At 38.9% G+C, this 17,473-nt stretch overlaps 1 protein-coding gene across 3 annotated transcripts; it reads left to right on the top strand.

Annotated features, from left to right (window-relative positions):
- The first annotated feature begins 735 nt into the window (after positions 1-735).
- On the top strand, positions 736-16,181 carry si:ch211-167j9.5 (tyrosine kinase receptor Cad96Ca). 3 transcript variants are annotated; one of them, XM_035956851.2, is made up of 12 exons: positions 736-1,029; positions 1,225-1,301; positions 1,405-1,489; positions 3,193-3,379; positions 4,666-4,804; positions 5,916-6,014; positions 6,205-6,365; positions 7,116-7,253; positions 8,503-8,614; positions 9,306-9,405; positions 11,507-11,606; positions 14,619-16,181. In XM_035956851.2, the coding sequence occupies exons 1-12, from the start codon at positions 1,004-1,006 to the stop codon at positions 14,730-14,732; spliced, it is 1,338 nt and encodes a 445-aa protein (XP_035812744.2). In that variant the 5' UTR covers positions 736-1,003; the 3' UTR covers positions 14,733-16,181. The 3 variants fall into 3 exon arrangements, with proteins under 3 accessions (XP_035812744.2, XP_035812745.1, XP_023145114.1); XM_035956852.2 differs by having other exon boundaries at positions 738-1,029; positions 1,193-1,301; positions 14,619-16,180; XM_023289346.3 differs by having other exon boundaries at positions 738-1,029; positions 1,190-1,301; positions 14,619-16,180.
- The last annotated feature ends 1,292 nt before the right edge of the window (positions 16,182-17,473 follow it).

Here is a 17,473-nt window from a genome sequence, read left to right as displayed (position 1 = left end):
CAGGGGCTTTGTTTCAAGCACATCTTACTCCTTCTGAGTGTAAGCAGATGTTTAGACACCTGGTCTGAAGGTGCTGCCTCCATCTGTAATTTTTGTTTGGTTAGTAAGTGCAGAGGAAATGACGACACCAGACTGAATTTGGTCTTTGTTTGGATTCCTGATTGTGTCGATTTTTTTAGTGATGTTTGTGGTGCAGCTTTTGCTGAAAAAACTCCTGGACAGATTGTCTTAGCAGTTCTTACAAACATTCATGAAATGATCAGACTCAAATTCCTATTGAATTATCTGCTAACTGAAGTAGAAATTGTTCCATCAACCTTAACATGACTTGGATTGAAGTCATGTTAAGGTTGCGCATTCAAAATTTAATTTTGAGTTCTTTTGTTGTTGTTCGTTTGTTGTTAATATAAGTTTGGTCAACTACAACTCATTAAAATCCCGATCAATCATCTTTGGTACTAACACTGACATCTAATTTTTTGCCTTGGAAGCTTGTTATATCACCTCCACTGTGGTCAAAGGGCAGTGAGAGGATGCAGTCAGTGCACTGACAAATCAAAACACTGAGTTCAAAAAAGTGTGGAACAAATCACTTTATGCTTTTTGTTCTTTACAATTTTGCATTAGATTAAAAAAAAACTTAGCATGTTTAGAACTTACTTCAGGTCTTAAATGACATAATGAAATGCCCGGTAAGTGCCTGTTTAATATGTGAGCTTTATTGCCTGGTAGAGGTGATGTGACCACAGTTCAGTGTGCAGTGGACTCACACTAAAGCTGAACAGTGACACAGTGCTGTGCATCAAACCTCCTGCTGCTTCTGTTCATTTCCTCTGCTTGCGTTGTGGTTGACATGCGATGAGAACTCCTTCTGATGACAATGCAGGCAGGTCAGTGCTTTCTCAACACGCGGTTCAGTTCTTTTAGGATTTTTCTTTACTTTTAGTTGATCCAAACACAGCAGAGTTGCAGCTGCTTTCCGATCAGCATCCCAGTCTGAAGAATGGACGTTATCAAAGAGACACACAGGTACGGCTGTTTCAGATTATAACAGAGTGTTGGATGTGTCTCTTCCTGTGTTCTTATTGTTTGGGGTTTCAGGTTTAACTACAAAGCTGCTATAGTCTGTTTCTTCTATAATTAAAACACTGTCACCGCTCATCCTGCTCATCCTTCCTTCCTTTAAAAGCAGCATAGACTGAGTGATGCTCTTTAACCTGCCAGAGATCCAAGTGTCCTGAGTGAGCAGAAGACAGACAGACAGACACCTGCTGATCCAGACAGTATAAATATGTGTATAGGTGAGCTCTGAGGCTTCGTACATTAGGATTTACATCCAGCTGAGTTCACATACATGTTGTTAGAGCATGTTAATATTGGTCCTGACTTTTTGTGTCCTTTCAGACTTGAAGTTTGTCTACATCCCCATCGGGATCCTCGCCTTCATCGTGCTGGTGTTCTCCGTGCTGGGGGTCCTATGTCTCAGAAAGTAAGAGAGGCTGAAGTGATTTCACACAGAACTTGTTGATCAGTGTTCGTGGATCTGTCCAATAATTAACAAATGCAGCTGCACAAGTTTTCACAGTAAAAGTCTTGTTTCACAGCTGACTATGGCAGGTCTTCTACAGACACTGTTCATCTTGTTACGTACTGCATGACAAGATGTCTGCTGGGAAAAATGTCCCACGCCGCAAAATTCTGCAGAAATTCACCGCAGGCCGTAGTTAACAGAAAACCTGTTGTGTTTTTGGCTACAGACTCAACAGATCTCTAAACAACCTTTTCATTCACTGACCCCAATAAGCGATATAGTGTTCATCTTTCTTCTCTGTGTTTCCTTGTTGTCAAATTTGCTCTGGTGGAGGGATAAAGGTAACTTTCACGTTTGGTGGGAAACAGTGATCTGTTCTGTTCTATTCTGTTCTCTGTAGCATGAATATAGCTCCTCTGACTTGATTCAACCAAATTGAACTCACATGGTCCACATTTTGGGACAAAGTAGTTCATTTTCATAGAATAATTTGAACAATTTTTTGGTGAGATCAGCCTCAGTTTTGCAACCTACATTTTTAATCTCACTAGAAGCGTGGCTTTAGAGATGCCTAATTGCTCATTTTGTGCCATCATTGGGGTAAAAACTTATATTTGTGCTTTAATTTATCACCTATTATGTGTTTTGTGCTAACTGGTAAATGTTAGCATGCCAACAGAAAACTGTTTAGTTGAACATATAATTTACTTAAAAGCCACGTTAGCGTTGCATGATTAAAACTAAAGCACCCCTGTAAAGTAAAGAACAGCTTCACAAAGTTGCCAGCTGACATGGCTCTAGATTTGTTTTATTTCAGTATGAGACATTAATATATATTTTATAATTACCTTTAATTTTTACCAACCCAGGCTTTTGTTTTTTTCTAAGTCTACAATATGTTACATGTGTAGAATATGTTTTACTGATTTTTTGCAAACGACAAGCTGATCTATGCGAAAATCGATACACAGTATATTCATGCCTTGATTTATCCATTTCCTCCCTTATTTCTTGTATTTAAAAAAAAAATTAAAAATCTATTTTCAGATTCCAACATGTCAGTCACAAAGTGTACATACAACACTGTTCAGAAGTTTGGAGTCACTGAGAAATATCTTCATTTTTGGAAGAAAAGCATTTTTTTTTTCAATGAAGATGACATTAAATAAATGATAAATCCAGTGTAGACATTGTTAATGTGGTAAATGACTATTCTATCTGGAAACAGCTGATTTTTAATAGAATATCTACATAGAGGAACAGAGGAACATTTCCAGCAACCATCACTCCTGTGTTCTAATGCTACATTGTGTTAGCTAATGGTGTTGAAAGGCTAACTGATGATTAGAAAACTCCTGTGCAATTATGTTAGCACATGAATAAAAGTGTGAGTTTTCATGAAAAGCATGAAATTGTCTGGGTGACTCCTAACTTTTGAACGATGGTGTATATCATCAATAATGCAGCAGCTAAATCTAGTGACAGAGGAAAAATAAAAACACCAGCTACATTAGCACTGTTAAAAGCTGACATTTAATGTTGTTTAGGTTTTACGTTGATGATGATTAATAATGAGCATGAGCCTAACATTAATATGTTAAACTAATGAACTTACTGTGTCAGTGAGGAACTTCTGTTGAACTATTAACATTATTTCACAGGATGCGTTTCTTGAACCAGACCATTCGACAGCTGCAGGGGAACCAGTTCACTCCTCCGATCCTCCCTCCGAGGTCGGTCTCAGTGGTGGAGGATGAGGAGGTGGTGGAGCCTCCTCCCCAAACTCCCCTGCAGCCCAGCAGCACCGTCAAGCCCTCCTCCAAGAGGCTGTGGAAAGGTCTGCAGCAGGTACCACTGACACATCCTCATGCTGTCACATGATGCACACATTTGACCTCTTTTTGAAATGTGATGGTTTCGGTCAAACGTGAGTTGAAGACACAGCAGAGGAAACCTCAGATGCAAGATCGAAATGAAGCCAATATATTTTTGTCATCCCACCACTGCAGGTGTACAGTGCTGATGCTGATTACATTGCTTTTGAGTAAAACAGCGACGTAAAACTCATCTTAGTTCAGGGGCCACATACAGCCCAATGTGGTCTCAAGTGGGTCGAACCAGTAAAATCACAGCATAATAACCTATAAATAACCACAACTCCAATTTTTTCCTTTGTTTTAGTGCAAAAAAATATGTTCTGAAAATGTTCACGTTTCAGGAATTCTATTTTTACAAAACATGATAAACCTGAAATTTAAAAAAAAAAAAATCAGTTCAATTTCAACAACATTCTGTCTCAGTTTATAATTTACACATTACAACTTACAGATCGCAGTGGCAAAAAGGCACAAAACATTTAGTCACAGGTGTCTGGAACTGAATGATACAGTATTATACTATATCATCAAGGTGACAAAAGTGAATGACAAAAAACAACAAAAACAAGACAAAATATTACAAAAACAAGACACAAAACGAGAAAAAGATACAAAAAATTTGACTAAAAAGTTACAAAGACACAAAAAATGGACAGATAACAAGACAAAAAATTATACAAATGATACAAAAGAGACAAAAAATGACAAAAGCGATGAACAAAACGACAAAAACGTGAGACAAACGACACGTCAGACAAAAGTCAGACAAAAAAACAACAAAAATAAGACGAAATATTACAAAAATGAGACACAAAACGACAAAAAAGAGACAAACAACACAAAACAAAACAAAAAGAGACAAAAAATTTACAGTGACAAAAAAATGGACAAACAATATTGACAAAAAATGACCAAAAAAACTAAAATTTTACAAAAATGAGACACAAAATAAGAAAGAACAATGAACAATCTAGTATTTTAATTTATGATCAAAACAACTTGTCATGGTCTAGAAATTATTTGCGGTTAATGTCTTCTCTGTAATTTTTACACTTTACAAAGTTGTCCCGCAGGCTGGATTGGACTCTCTGAAGGGCCAGTTTTGGCCCACGGGCCGCGTGTTTGACACCCCTGATGTAAAAGATATCATCACTGTACCTCAGAAGACAGTCATGATTGAATAATTGTGGTTCTCTCCACTGCTGTTACGCTCTGCTTCGATTATGTACAGTCTTCTCTTGAATATTTCAATCTCAGGATCCTCATTTCACCAAGTCAGACCTGAACCTGCTGCAGCTCATCAAAGCGGGGAAGGAAGGTGTCTTCTACCAGGCCAGGATGATCCGGGGGACGTGCAAAGGCCACAACATGTTCACCTGCAAGATCAGCAAGGAAGGTGCATGCACCTCTGGGGGTTTTGATCTAAAAGCATTTCTTGTTGGTTCTTTTTGGTTCCCTCTCCTTGGTCAGTTGTTAAGGTAATAACTCTCAGTAAACTAAAGTAAATGGTAGGAGAGATGTAAACCGATTATTGACAAGCAGAGAATGAGACTACTACACTGGATTGAGGCAGTTGTTCCCAAAAATCCAATTTAAGTAGAATTATCACCAGCATGATAATTGGTAACATTTTATTTTTGCATTAGTCAGGTTGATTATATAATCCTGATATATGCTCATTTTAATTCAGTTCAGTTTAATTTTATTTATATAATGCCAAATAATAACTTGTGTAATCTTATAGCCCTTTGCATAAGAAGGTCAAAGAACATGATCTCCTCTTCTACTTCCTGTTATCTGAACATCCTAATAATAAGTAATTACAGTAGTTAAGTGTAGAAGTAGCAAATGCACTGATTAGTTTTCCATCATCACTCTGAGACAGTATGTTCTTCATTTTGACAATCTTGCAGGGAATAGGCGAAGGAAGGCTGTATTAGAGTCTTAATGTGTGAGTTAAAGGAAATATCCTGGTCAGATGACTCCAAGATGTCTCACAGTAGAACTGGAGACCAAGGCAAGGTCATCCAGAGTAACAGTCTGGTTAAATAGGGTGTTTCTGAGTGGTTTAGGGCCCAAAATAATAACTTCAGTTTTGTATGAATTCAGAAGAAAATCAATTCAGGTCTTCCAGGCCTTTATGTCCTTCAGATATTCCTGGAGTCTGAGTGAATGATTAGTTTAATCTGGCTTCGCAGATAAATGTAGGTGGGTGTCATCTGCATATTAATGAAAGTTTATGCTGTGTTTCCTAAAAGTATTGCCTAAGAGGAGCATGCAAAAAGTGAATAGTATTAGTCCTAGCACAGAACCCTGTGGAGTTCCAGAACAAACTCTGGGGTGCGACAGATATTCCCCATTATCAAAGTGCATCTACCTGATTTCCACCTAGTGTGGTTCCTTTGGTATATTCATGAATATTGTTACATGTAATAAAATGCTGTGATCAACTGTATCAAACTTGGTTGCAGAGCTTGTGTTTGATTTTTGTGTCTTCTCCCCCCCAGGAGTCCGACTCAAACATGTGGACATGGAGGTTTCCATCATGAAGAAACTGGTGCACCACAAGAACATCCTCCAGATCCTGGACTGGAACACCACTGTGGGTGAGAGACGTTTATACAGACTGCTGTTCCTCTGCAAGAATAAAATGGTTTCCATTAGCTGTTAGGAAAAGTGGGGAGTAATGCATAACTCCTGCTGCTCTCTCCAATTCTGCTGGTCGGAAGAGAAAACATGATTGCAGATGAAACCTGGGGTATGTGCCACCCAGCATGTCTGATGTCCTCTGTGCAGAGCCTTACATTCTCATCATGGAGTATGTGAGCTACGGCACTTTGAGGACCTTCCTGCAGACCAACAGAAGCCACCTGAGTGCAGACCCTGAGCTGCAGAGCCTCTTCACCATCGCCTCCTACCACATCGCTCTGGCCATGCAGCACCTGCATTCCAAAATGGTAACAATATGGAAAGCTGTCAGGAAGTATATGGGTTACATTTTGTATAATTTTGGTCATACTTTGTGTAATTTCTAATTTCAGACCCCTTTTATACATTTTGATAAATTTTGTGCCATTGTAGTCATATCTTGTTCCATATTTGACATATTTTGTACCATTTTGGACTCATCTTGTACACTCTGAGTACATTTGATGCCACTAAGGTCACATTTTACCTGTTTGGTCATATCTTAGAAACTTTTGTCATGTTTTGTGTAATTTGAGTCATTCTCAACTATCTTACGTGCATATTGTGCCATTTTGGATACATTTTGTATCAATTTGATTTCAATTTGTACCACTTTGGATTAATCTCCTACCATCTCAGACACATTCTGCACATTTTACATCAATTTATACACATTTTGTGATTTTTTTTTTTTTTTTTAAGATTGTATGCCATTTTATTTACATGTTGTACTATTTTTGACACATTTTGTACCACTTTAAAATAGATTTATCACTGTTTGGACACATTCTGTACAGTTTAGAAAATACTGTACCATGTAAGGCACACTGATTATCACTTTGGACACATTCTGTGCAGTTTTGGCCACATTTTGTAATGTTTTGGACACATTGCATTTTTAAAAAAAAAACATTTTGTGCCTTACTTACCTGCATTATGATGAATAATATTTAATTTTTTTGAACAGACTGAACATATGGTCACCATACTAATCAGTGTTGCTGTGTTATCCTGTGCAGATCATGCACTGTGACTTGGCACTGAGGAACATCATGGTCAATAAGTTTCCCTGGGAGGTTAAAGTGGCAGAGTTCGGCCTGGCCCGAGACTTAACCCGTATGACAAGCCGCCGCAGCAGTCGCTGGAGAAACCCGAGGGTAACATTATATTAACACACAATCACAGAGTCAGTTCTGCTTTTTCATACTGGTGTTGTCTGTCTGTCTGTCTGTCTGTCTGTCTGTCTGTCTGTCTGTCTGTCTGTCTGTCTGTCTGTCTGTCTGTCTGTCGGTTAGCAACATTACACAAAAACGGACCAATGGATTTGGATGAAATTTGCGGGGAAGGTCAGAAATGAACCAAGGACCAAGTGATTAGATTTTGGCAGTGATGTGGCTTATTGTCTGGATCCATGGATTTGTTAAAAATTTCTGTATCATTGTGAGATAGCGGCACAGCGTCACTGTGTCACTGTAACTATGACAACAAGTGAACACCAGGTCAGCTGCCTGCTGACGATCACATGATTGTGATCCTACTACAAATTGACATATGGACTTACCTGGACTTATCTGTCAGAAATGATTCAAGGAACAATTCATTAAATTGTGGGGGAGTCCCATCAGTTCTTGTTGCCCATCATGCAATTCGGTATCCGTACATAACATACACATGTATAACACATGCCTGTGCTCAGCACAAGGTGATTTTGTCTGTTGGTACATCTATATTAAATGGTCACATTCTATGTTGCCGAGATATTGATCATCATTAACTAATAAAAACAATGCTGCATTTCTGACAATGCCATAACAGGGAATGAGCAGCCTTGGCGGAGTACTGCACTCTGAGTGCTTTTCTATTCTGTAATTGGAATCATATTTTTTTAGCAAACAGAGAAACAGAATTTTATGACAATTTAGGTTACATTTATTTTCACCTTTGGTCATACTTTTGGTGTCATTGTGTGCCAAGTTTGGTCGGATTTGTTGTCATGTTACACAGTTCCTTTTCTGTCCAAGTCATTTCATCACCAAGACGTAACGCATGCCTAACATTTGGTTTAAAATGTGATTTGTGAACTTGTGACACTTGGCATATATCTTGTCTAGCCACTTTACATTTGACGGCCTGTGTGCTGCAGGCAGGGAGTGGATTCTGTGTGCACCTGACTGAAGATATGTTAAACTAGCATGTCACTTTGCACACTGATCACACTCAGTCACGTAGAATGCACTGGAAAATGTATCTCTATTCTGTGTGTGTCTGTGTGTGTGAGAGAGAGCGAGGGAGAGAGTGAGGGGGATTTAGCAACATCCTTTCAACAGGAAACATCCGTTTTAATGAGCTAGAAACCAGTTCTCGATAAGATCAAATCATATTTTCCATTCTGTGTGCCTTTTACAGCAGCGTGTGCCGCTGCGCTGGTACCCCCCCGAATACTTCAAGAACAACTATTACAGCTTTAAGGGAGACGTTTGGGCTTTTGGTATCGTGCTGTGGGAAATGCAGACATTTGGTGAGTTGGTGGCTCAGGTGTTAAACGTGACACAAAACGGCTGGTTGACAGTATGAGGTTAGACTCTGACATGAAGCAGATGTTAAAAATCAAATCTGTGTCAGAGGTTCTTCTCTGACCACTGGAAAGGCTGCAGGGGATTTACTCATCCTGCTCGACTTCCCCACTTTTATGGCTCAGTAATAGTCTCCAAATACATTCTTCATGCATTGGCAGTATCACAGAGGATCCCTGACACTTCATCATAATGTCATTTGTGTCTCTGGGTTTGAGTGGAAAGCCACAGTGACAAGCTGCTGCTATAACTGCTGCACTAACAAGAAGTGTAGCAGCCACACTTCACCTGAAACCAAAATACATCAGAACAATTTCTTGCTCTGCATTGATACAATTGAGGTGCACTAAAAGTTACAGTTAAATTCCAGTGTAGTGGCATCCATTTCAGTGAGTCAGCCCTTTAATTAAACTGTTTCACCTTGATGAAGTCAACCAAAAATACATTAATTTATAGATATCATGAGAGGCATGAAATATGTTTTTACCTTTTCTTATTAGTTATCTGTAGCATCCTGGTACATGCTTATCTGTAGTAACCAAGAAATTAAATAAAAATCTTAAGAAAGATGCAAGGTGCAACCAGAAATATATTTTACGAAGTAATCTCCCTCATGTATAAATATCACATTTTCAGGTACCTTACCATACCCAAACCTGGAGACCTCAGAGGATGTGATCTACCACATCTGTCTGGGTCATAAGAACACAAACCCTGAAGGCTGCAGACCAGAGATGTAAGTGAAAACTGATTAAATGAAATGAAAATCAGATTATAATAACTAGTACAATTGTTTAATTCTCAAATAGCTGCATTTGCATTAGCAAAGTTTAATATATATTATTTAGGTCTGAGAGATAGAAAAGCAGGTTGATCACAGAATTTACTGAATAAAGAACACGAGGTTCCATTTGGCTAAATTCCTGTCTATAGAAGGCTGTCTAGTGTCTCAGAGGACAGGAAACAGGATCAAACACATGGAGTTGGTGAATGCACAGCAATATTTAACATTGGATGTTGGGGGGGGGGAAAGGCCTATTTACTCCAGTTTGAGATGAAAGAAGAGAGACAGAATAGAAAAAATAATGCTGGCACTGTCAGACTCTGCTGGGAAGCATGGTTCACTGGGTCTGAACAAGGTGGTGGAGTCCATGCAGCCTGCTGTCACTAAAGCAAGAGGGGAAAAAATATAAGACAAGCTGAAATCATAGACATTTTTTAGAGGTTGAACTATACAGTCGTTGTTAAGCTGATATTGTCATTTTAAATAAAATTTAATTGAACTGAAAATTTTATTTGAAACAACCGCAGAATGGAATCATCTTCACTAGAGGTGTCAGACTTTTGGATCCCAATTGTTTGTAATTAACATGTTTCTTGTTGCTTCTCTTTTTAGTTTCATGTTAAAATTTTTTGCTGAAACATGCCTTTAATAGTTGCCAATTGATATTTTCTGAGGTAATCAATCATTTGGCTTACTGCTTGCTTTTTCAGGTTAGTGAAAACATTTGGAATCCCAAAACTAATATATGCCCCGAGGATTCTCACATTGTTCATTTCTGCAGTCGGGTTCAGCTGAGTGTGTTTTTTGATTGTTATACCAAAATCACATTTTGCACTAATATTTAGAACCGTGTGTGTCATTACACAACTGGAGGACATTTGGGCTTCAAAATTTTTGAAAAATGAACTTTCTCTTTGACAGTTTTCTGCTCCATATTGATCAGTAACAGTAATAAGCGATCAAAGGCTTGATTGGCTCAGCTTACACATCAACGGTAGCATTTTTATTCCATGTTTCTTTTGTTCTAATCCATGCTAATGTTGTCTTTTTCTCAGCAGTAGAAGCTAGATATTTAGCTAGCTGTTACTGCTGACCAAGAGGACAAACTGACTGATGGAAAACAGTCAAAAGAATTAGTCTGATCCTGATAATATGAGGTAGAATGAGACATTCAATCAAGGCTGACAATGTTATAAAAATATGAAAAATAGAAGAGAGGACATAGCTTTGCTCTATCCATTCTTTAGGAAAACTCTCTGATGATGTTAATTCCAGCATTTCATGTGATTCACTGTATTCTTCTTCTACCAGATAAAAAGATTATGCTAACAGGGTTGTTGTGGGACACACGTTCCATGGATAATAATTATTATTTAAAATATTATGTTGATTAAAAAAAATGTTCCCACAATTACAAGAGACATCAATGAAAAAAATAATACCAAAAAAGGAGATTTAAATTTCATTTTAACTGTTTTATTTGAGATGCAGTTTGGTCATCAGGGGGGAGGAACAAGAGAAAAATGGCATTTTAGGAGGAACTCCAGATTATTTGGTATTTTAAAAATATTTTCAATCATTCTTTTCTCCTAGTTTTTTAGATTTGGTCTCAGGACAAGAACATTTACTCAACAACTGCATGTTTTAGTATTTTGTACATGGATTATTTGAAATTTGATGGGTGGGATGTACAATGTCCTCCAATTCTGGAATGACCCTTCATGTGATCTTCCCAAAATGAGTGCTGTGATTTAGCTGTGTTTCCCACTGTTGGAGTGTTAGAGATGAAATCCAAACTGATGCCATTCATCTCATGTTGGGTGCAGCTGCTGCTTTTCTCAGCTTCTGTAGCTCATAGTCAAGGTTGACCTCCTCACTGATCAACATCAGGAACTGTATTGACCAGTCTAAATCTGGAAATGGATTCTTTTGATCTCTGTCACCATTTTTACTGTCACATCATCTGTACAGTTTTAGCCACCCCTGTAATTTCTATGAAATCATTAATCGTATGATAGTTAATAACATGATGAATCCCTTGAACGTCTAACAGACTCCATATCATGAGAGACTGCTGGCAGGAGCCGTACACTCTGAGACCCTCCTTCACTGACATTGTCTGCATGCTGGAGAATGTCATGGAAAATGACGCAGTAAGTAATAACATTATTTACATGATTTTTAATTGGTGTGTCACTGATTCTATTTAAATGAACAAGACAAACACGGTGTGACCTTCATGATGCTAAAATAGTCTAATTAAAGGCAATGTGTCTTCAATCTAACATGGAAACCCATACCACTCTATATGCTTGGTAAAAATCATTATTATTATTGTTTTACTATATTGTTTTTATACGTCCAAATAATCCACCTGCCAGCATATGGAAACTAGCCTTGTGCTAAAACCGGCTTATTTACAGCAATCTTGTGTAAACTGTTATGAGACAGTTCATTAATGTGCACTCTCCCGTCCAAATAGATAAATAAAATAAGAAATAAAATAAATTATGTAGCTTCTTATTTTCAGAGTTGTATAACTTGCAGCAGTTTCCTAAAATGTAAATCATTTTATCACTGTTTATGGACAACATCTATTTATTTTTAATAATAATAATAATAATAATAATAATAATAATAATAATAATAATAATAATAATAATAATAATAAATTTTATTTATAAAGCGCTTTTCCAAAAACTTAAAGACGCTGTACATAAAATACAATAAGATAAAACAAAACTGTTAATTAAAATCAATAGATAGTAAAACAAGTTCAAGATAAAATACAGAATCACTTAAGGAAAGCAGATCTAAAAAGGTGAGTCTTTAAAAGGGATTTAAATGTGTTGAGGTTGGTGCAGTCACGGAGGGCATGGGGGAGGGAGTTCCAGAGTGTGGGGGCGGCCATGGTGAAGGCTCTGTCCCCCCAATGTCGCCGGCTGGTCCTGTGCGGGATGGAAAGGAGGTTTGTGTGGGAGGAACGGAGATTCCTGGGGGGGGTGTAGGGGAGGAGCAAATCGGTAAGGTAAGAGGGGGCAAGATTATGGATGGACTTGAAGGTGAGGAGAAGCAGTTTGTACTGGATGCGGTGTGAAATGGGGAGCCAATGGAGGTTCTGCAGGACGGGGGTGATATGGTCATGAGAACAGGTTCGGGTGAGGAGTCGGGCAGCAGAGTTTTGAATGAGTTGAAGTTTATTGAGAACTTTGGAGGTGGAGCCGAAGAGAATGCTATTGCAGTAGTCAAGGCGGGAAGTGACGAAGGCATGAATGAGGGTTTCAGCGGCTGAGAAGGAGAGGAAGGGGCAGAGACGGGCGATGTTGCGGAGATGGAAATAGGCAGTTTTGGTGATCTGATTAATGTGGGGTTCAAAAGTGAGGTTGCTGTCAAATATCACACCGAGGTTGCGGATGTGAGCAGAAGGAGATAGGGTGGTGTTATCAATGGTAATGGGGGAGTGGGGAAATGGTGTGAGTGATTTAGGTCCAATAAAAATGAGATCAGTCTTGTCGCAGTTTAGCAGGAGAAAATTTTTCCTCATCCGGGATTTAATGTCGGCCAGGCAGCTGGAGAGAGAGGGGAGGGTGGTGGTGGCGGTGGTGTTGGTGGAGATGTAGAGTTGGATATCGTCGGCGTAGCAATGGAAGTGTAGGTTGTGGCGGCGGATGATGTTGCCGAGGGGGAGGAGGTACAGGATAAAGAGGAGGGGGCCAAGGACTGATCATTGAGGGACACCATGGGACAGGGGGGCGGTGGCGGATGTGCAGTTGTTGACCTTGATGAATTGTTGTCGATTTGTGAGATATGATGTGAACCAGGTGAGGGCGGTGCCGGTGATGTTGATGGAGGATTGAAGGCGGGACAGGAGGATGGAGTGATTGATTGTGTCAAATGCTGCAGAGAGGTCGAGAAGAATGAGGATGGTGACTTGTCCAGAGTCTGAGGAGAGGAGGAGATCGTTGGTGACCTTGAGGAGAGCAGTTTCAGTGCTGTGATGAGAGCGGAATCCGGATTGAAAGGTTTCATACAGGTTGTTGGAGGTGAGATGAGTTTTCAACTGGGCAGCGACGACACGTTCTAATGTTTTGGATAAGAAGGGGAGGTTGGAGATGGGCCGGAAGTTGTGAGGGGAGGTTGGATCCAAACCAGGTTTTTTGAGGATGGGGGAGACAGAGGCGAGCTTGAGGGGTGAGGGGACACAGCCAGTACTGAGGGAAGTGTTGATGATGTTAGAGATGAGGGGGGAGATAACAGGGAGGCAGTTTTTGAGGAGGTCAGTGGGGATGGGGTCCAGGCAGGATGTGGAGTTTTTAGTTCCAGTGATGAATTTGGGCAGGTCCAGGGGGGAAACGGGCGAGAAGTGGGCCAGGGGGGGAAAGTTCAGAGGGTTTGGTGGAGGAGAGGGGGGATCAAGTGAGGTGGGAGAGGTGACAAGGCTGCTGTGGATGGAGCTGATTTTGTTATGGAAAAAAGAGAGGAATAGGTTGCACTTGTCGGTGGTGAACGAGTTTGAGACGGTGTCCGGGGGGGCAAGGAGTTTATTGACAGTTGAGAAGAGGGACTTGGGGTTGTTGGAGCTGGTATTGATCAGGTCAGAGTAGAAAGTGGACCGTGCAGATTTCAGGGCGTCTTTGTATTGTTGGAGGAAGTCGGAGTAGGCTTGACGGTGAACTGTCAGGTTTGTTTTCTTGACAAGACGTTCCAGCTGTCGTTTATGGGCTTTCATGAGGTGGAGTTCGGGGGTGTACCATGGAGCAGAGTGGGAGAAAGTGACTAATTTGGATTTGAGGGGAGCAAGCTGATCAAGACAGGAAGAGAGAGTATGATTGTAGTGGTTGATGAGGTCAGTGGGGTTATTGATTTTTAATGTTGTGAATGTGATGTGTCCATTGAAATGGCTTCAATCAAACAGCACGGATAAAGTTTGAGTTTCTGTTGGCTAAAGTGTTCATAGTTTGGCTGGTTAAAGCGTACCTCCACACAGCTTGTGTACCACTTACTGCATTTTTTTTCTAGAAAGGTCTCAGCAGATAATCTGGAACAGAAAATATGAATCGATTTATGAATTGCTTTTGTGTGATATCCCAGTTTGTTGTTGCAGATGGACAGTGAGTGTGACTGTCAGTCAGACTGTACATTTCACTGCAATTTCTTCTTTGCAGGATTATGTGGATGTGGAAAGTTCTCAGAGTTTGGTGAAAGAGGACGCTGAATATCATGAAGCTAAATGTCTACGAGCAGCAAGCGTCACCCTGGAAGATACAAATCCTGTTTAAAATATTTATTTATGGAGGCTGGATACTGTACAATTTAAATCTCCAAACATTACTATTTAGCTCTTTGAGCCTGAGGCTATTTTCAGTGTAAATTAACTAACTTTACTATTAAGCTCTTACCTTGATCACTATGAGGATTGTGCATACATTCTATATCTTGGGGTTTTTTTTGTTTGTTTGTTCATTTTTTTTAGGAACAGACACAGCTATCAATATCTTCATAATCTGATATGATGATACTTTCGCAGATTTTTTTATATCAGCCTTTATATTGAGGAAAAAATATTTTGTACACTGAAATTGTTGTGCTTTTACATGCATCTTACCACAAAATGCTGGCGGTAGAGATATCTCAATAATAATAATAATAATAATAATAATAATAATAATAATAATAATAATAATAATAATAATAATAATAATAATAATAATAATACATTTTATTCATAATGCACTTTTCATTTAGCCAAAGTCTCCAAATGCTACATTAAATTTATAAAAGGACAAAAAAAAAAAACACCAAAAAGCCTATGTAAAGTCACTGAAAGACGCATAGTCACAGCTCTACTCCGACATCATCAACAACGGTCATGGAAGCTCCAAGCATCTCTTTCACTGTGAAGAGGGATTATGTGAAATCTGGCAACATCAGAACCAAGATGGTGGGAAAATGTGTGACTTGATGTACGTGGTGCCTAATGGAAATAAGTTTTATTATTGTATTCACTTAAGTGCATACAATAATACAAACATGCAAACTCCATGCAGAAAGATCCCAGAAAGGTTGGGACTCAAACCAGGGATCTTCTAGCTGCAAGGCAAAAGTGCTAACCACTGATGTGCAGCCCACAAATCAGACAAATAACATATATTACATAGATTTTAACATATCAGTTATGAGTTATGAGTAATTCAAACCAGAGTAATGGGTGTAGAGATGCAGGTTGGAACTAAATTTGATGTAAACATTTTTCACTCTTCTGCACAGACAAGCAACCAGCTTTGTAGGAAGGTTCATTTGTGTAGTTTCATTTCATATGTGCCACACCTCCCTGCAGTAAATACCATGAGAGGAATTCAACAGAAAAAAGGGGTGTAATTTTGGCATATGTCCATCTATCTGACTGTAAGTGTTAGGCTGCTTTACTTACCTGGACCTGCCTTTCAAAAGCTGTCTGAATTATGACAAGTGTAAGAAGACACATCTTACACTTGTTAAGGTGTGTATCTTCACATAAACAACCCAACAGAGAGGAGAAAAAGAAATCCTGGCAAAAAAAATGACTTAAATACAACACAAAAAATGATGCACTGACTGTACATGTTCTTGTTTGGAAGTGTTAAAAAAACATTCATGTAAAAAGAAAAATATTTTTTGATAAAATATATACATAAAAAAATGTATTTGTATGTGATGTGATTATTTTTGTGCAACACAAAAGCTTTGTACTGCACTGTATATGTTTACTTACTAAAAGAATTTTCTTCTATTTTCTTTTTTTTATTAAAATTTTTGTTCATTGCTCACTTTAATATTGAAATTCTAGCTTTTGTGTTTAGTTGATTTTTTAAAGCTTTTTAAAATTTATTTATTTGTTTATGAACTAGTAAACATATAAATAATTCCAGAAACATATGTGATTAGTAGAACACAAATTACAGCTCTAGATCATATACTGCCAGTCCAAAAAAATGTCACACGCTAATATTTCATTGGACTGCCTTTAGCTTTGAGTACGGCACTCATTCACTGTGGCATCGTATTGATAAGCTTCTGCAATGTCACAGCATTTATTTCTGCCCATAGATGCATTAATTTTCTACCAAGATCATATATTGACAATGGGAGAGTCAGACAAAGTCTTCTCCAGTACATCCCATAGATTCTCAGTGGGGCTGAGTTCTGGACTCTGTGGAGGACAATCTATGTGTGAAAATGATGCCTCATGCTCCTTGAACCACTCATTCACAATGTGAACCCCATGAATCCTGGCATCATCATCTTGGAACATGTCCATGCCATCAGGGAAGAAAAACTCCACTGATGGAAAGACCTGGTCATTCAGTATATTCAGGTAATCAGCTGACCTCATTCTTTGGGAACATGACATTGCTGAACCTGACCAACCCCAGATCATAACCCAAACCCCCACAGGCTGGTAGGTAATAGCCATGATGAGTGCATCACTTCATCTGCCTCTCTTCTTACCCTGGTGCCCCCATCACTCTGGTACAGGATAAATCAGGACTCATCACACCACATGAGCTTCTTCCAGTGCTCCAGAGTCCAATCTTTATGCTACCTAGCAAACTGAAGCCTTTTTTTTCCTGATTAGCCTCACTGATCAGTGGTTTTCTTAGAGCTACAGCTGTTTAGTCGCAATCCTTTGAGTTCCCTTCATGTGGAAATGCTCTTATTTTCAATAATAAACAGTCATGAGTTCTACTGTTGATTTCCTGCGATCATCTAAGAGTTTGTTCCGACCACATTTGTTCCTTGAAGATGATGGTTCACCACTATCCTTCAGGTTTTAATAATGCGTTGGACGGTTCTCAACCTGATTTTAGTAGTTTCAGAAATCTCCTTAGTTGTTTTCTTTGCTTGATACAGGCCAATAATTTGACCCTTCTGAGACAGATTAACATCCTTTCCATGACCACAGGATATGTCTTCCAACATGGTTGTTTAAGAAATGAGAAGCTCCTCACTGCATCAGCTAGGATTAAATAAGTTGTTGCAG

Source organism: Amphiprion ocellaris, chromosome 7, assembly GCF_022539595.1.
Source record: "Amphiprion ocellaris isolate individual 3 ecotype Okinawa chromosome 7, ASM2253959v1, whole genome shotgun sequence".
In the NCBI taxonomy this organism is placed as follows: Eukaryota; Metazoa; Chordata; class Actinopteri; family Pomacentridae; genus Amphiprion; species Amphiprion ocellaris.
Note: the sequence above shows the minus strand (reverse complement) of the source record. Positions and strands in the feature narration are given on the sequence as shown.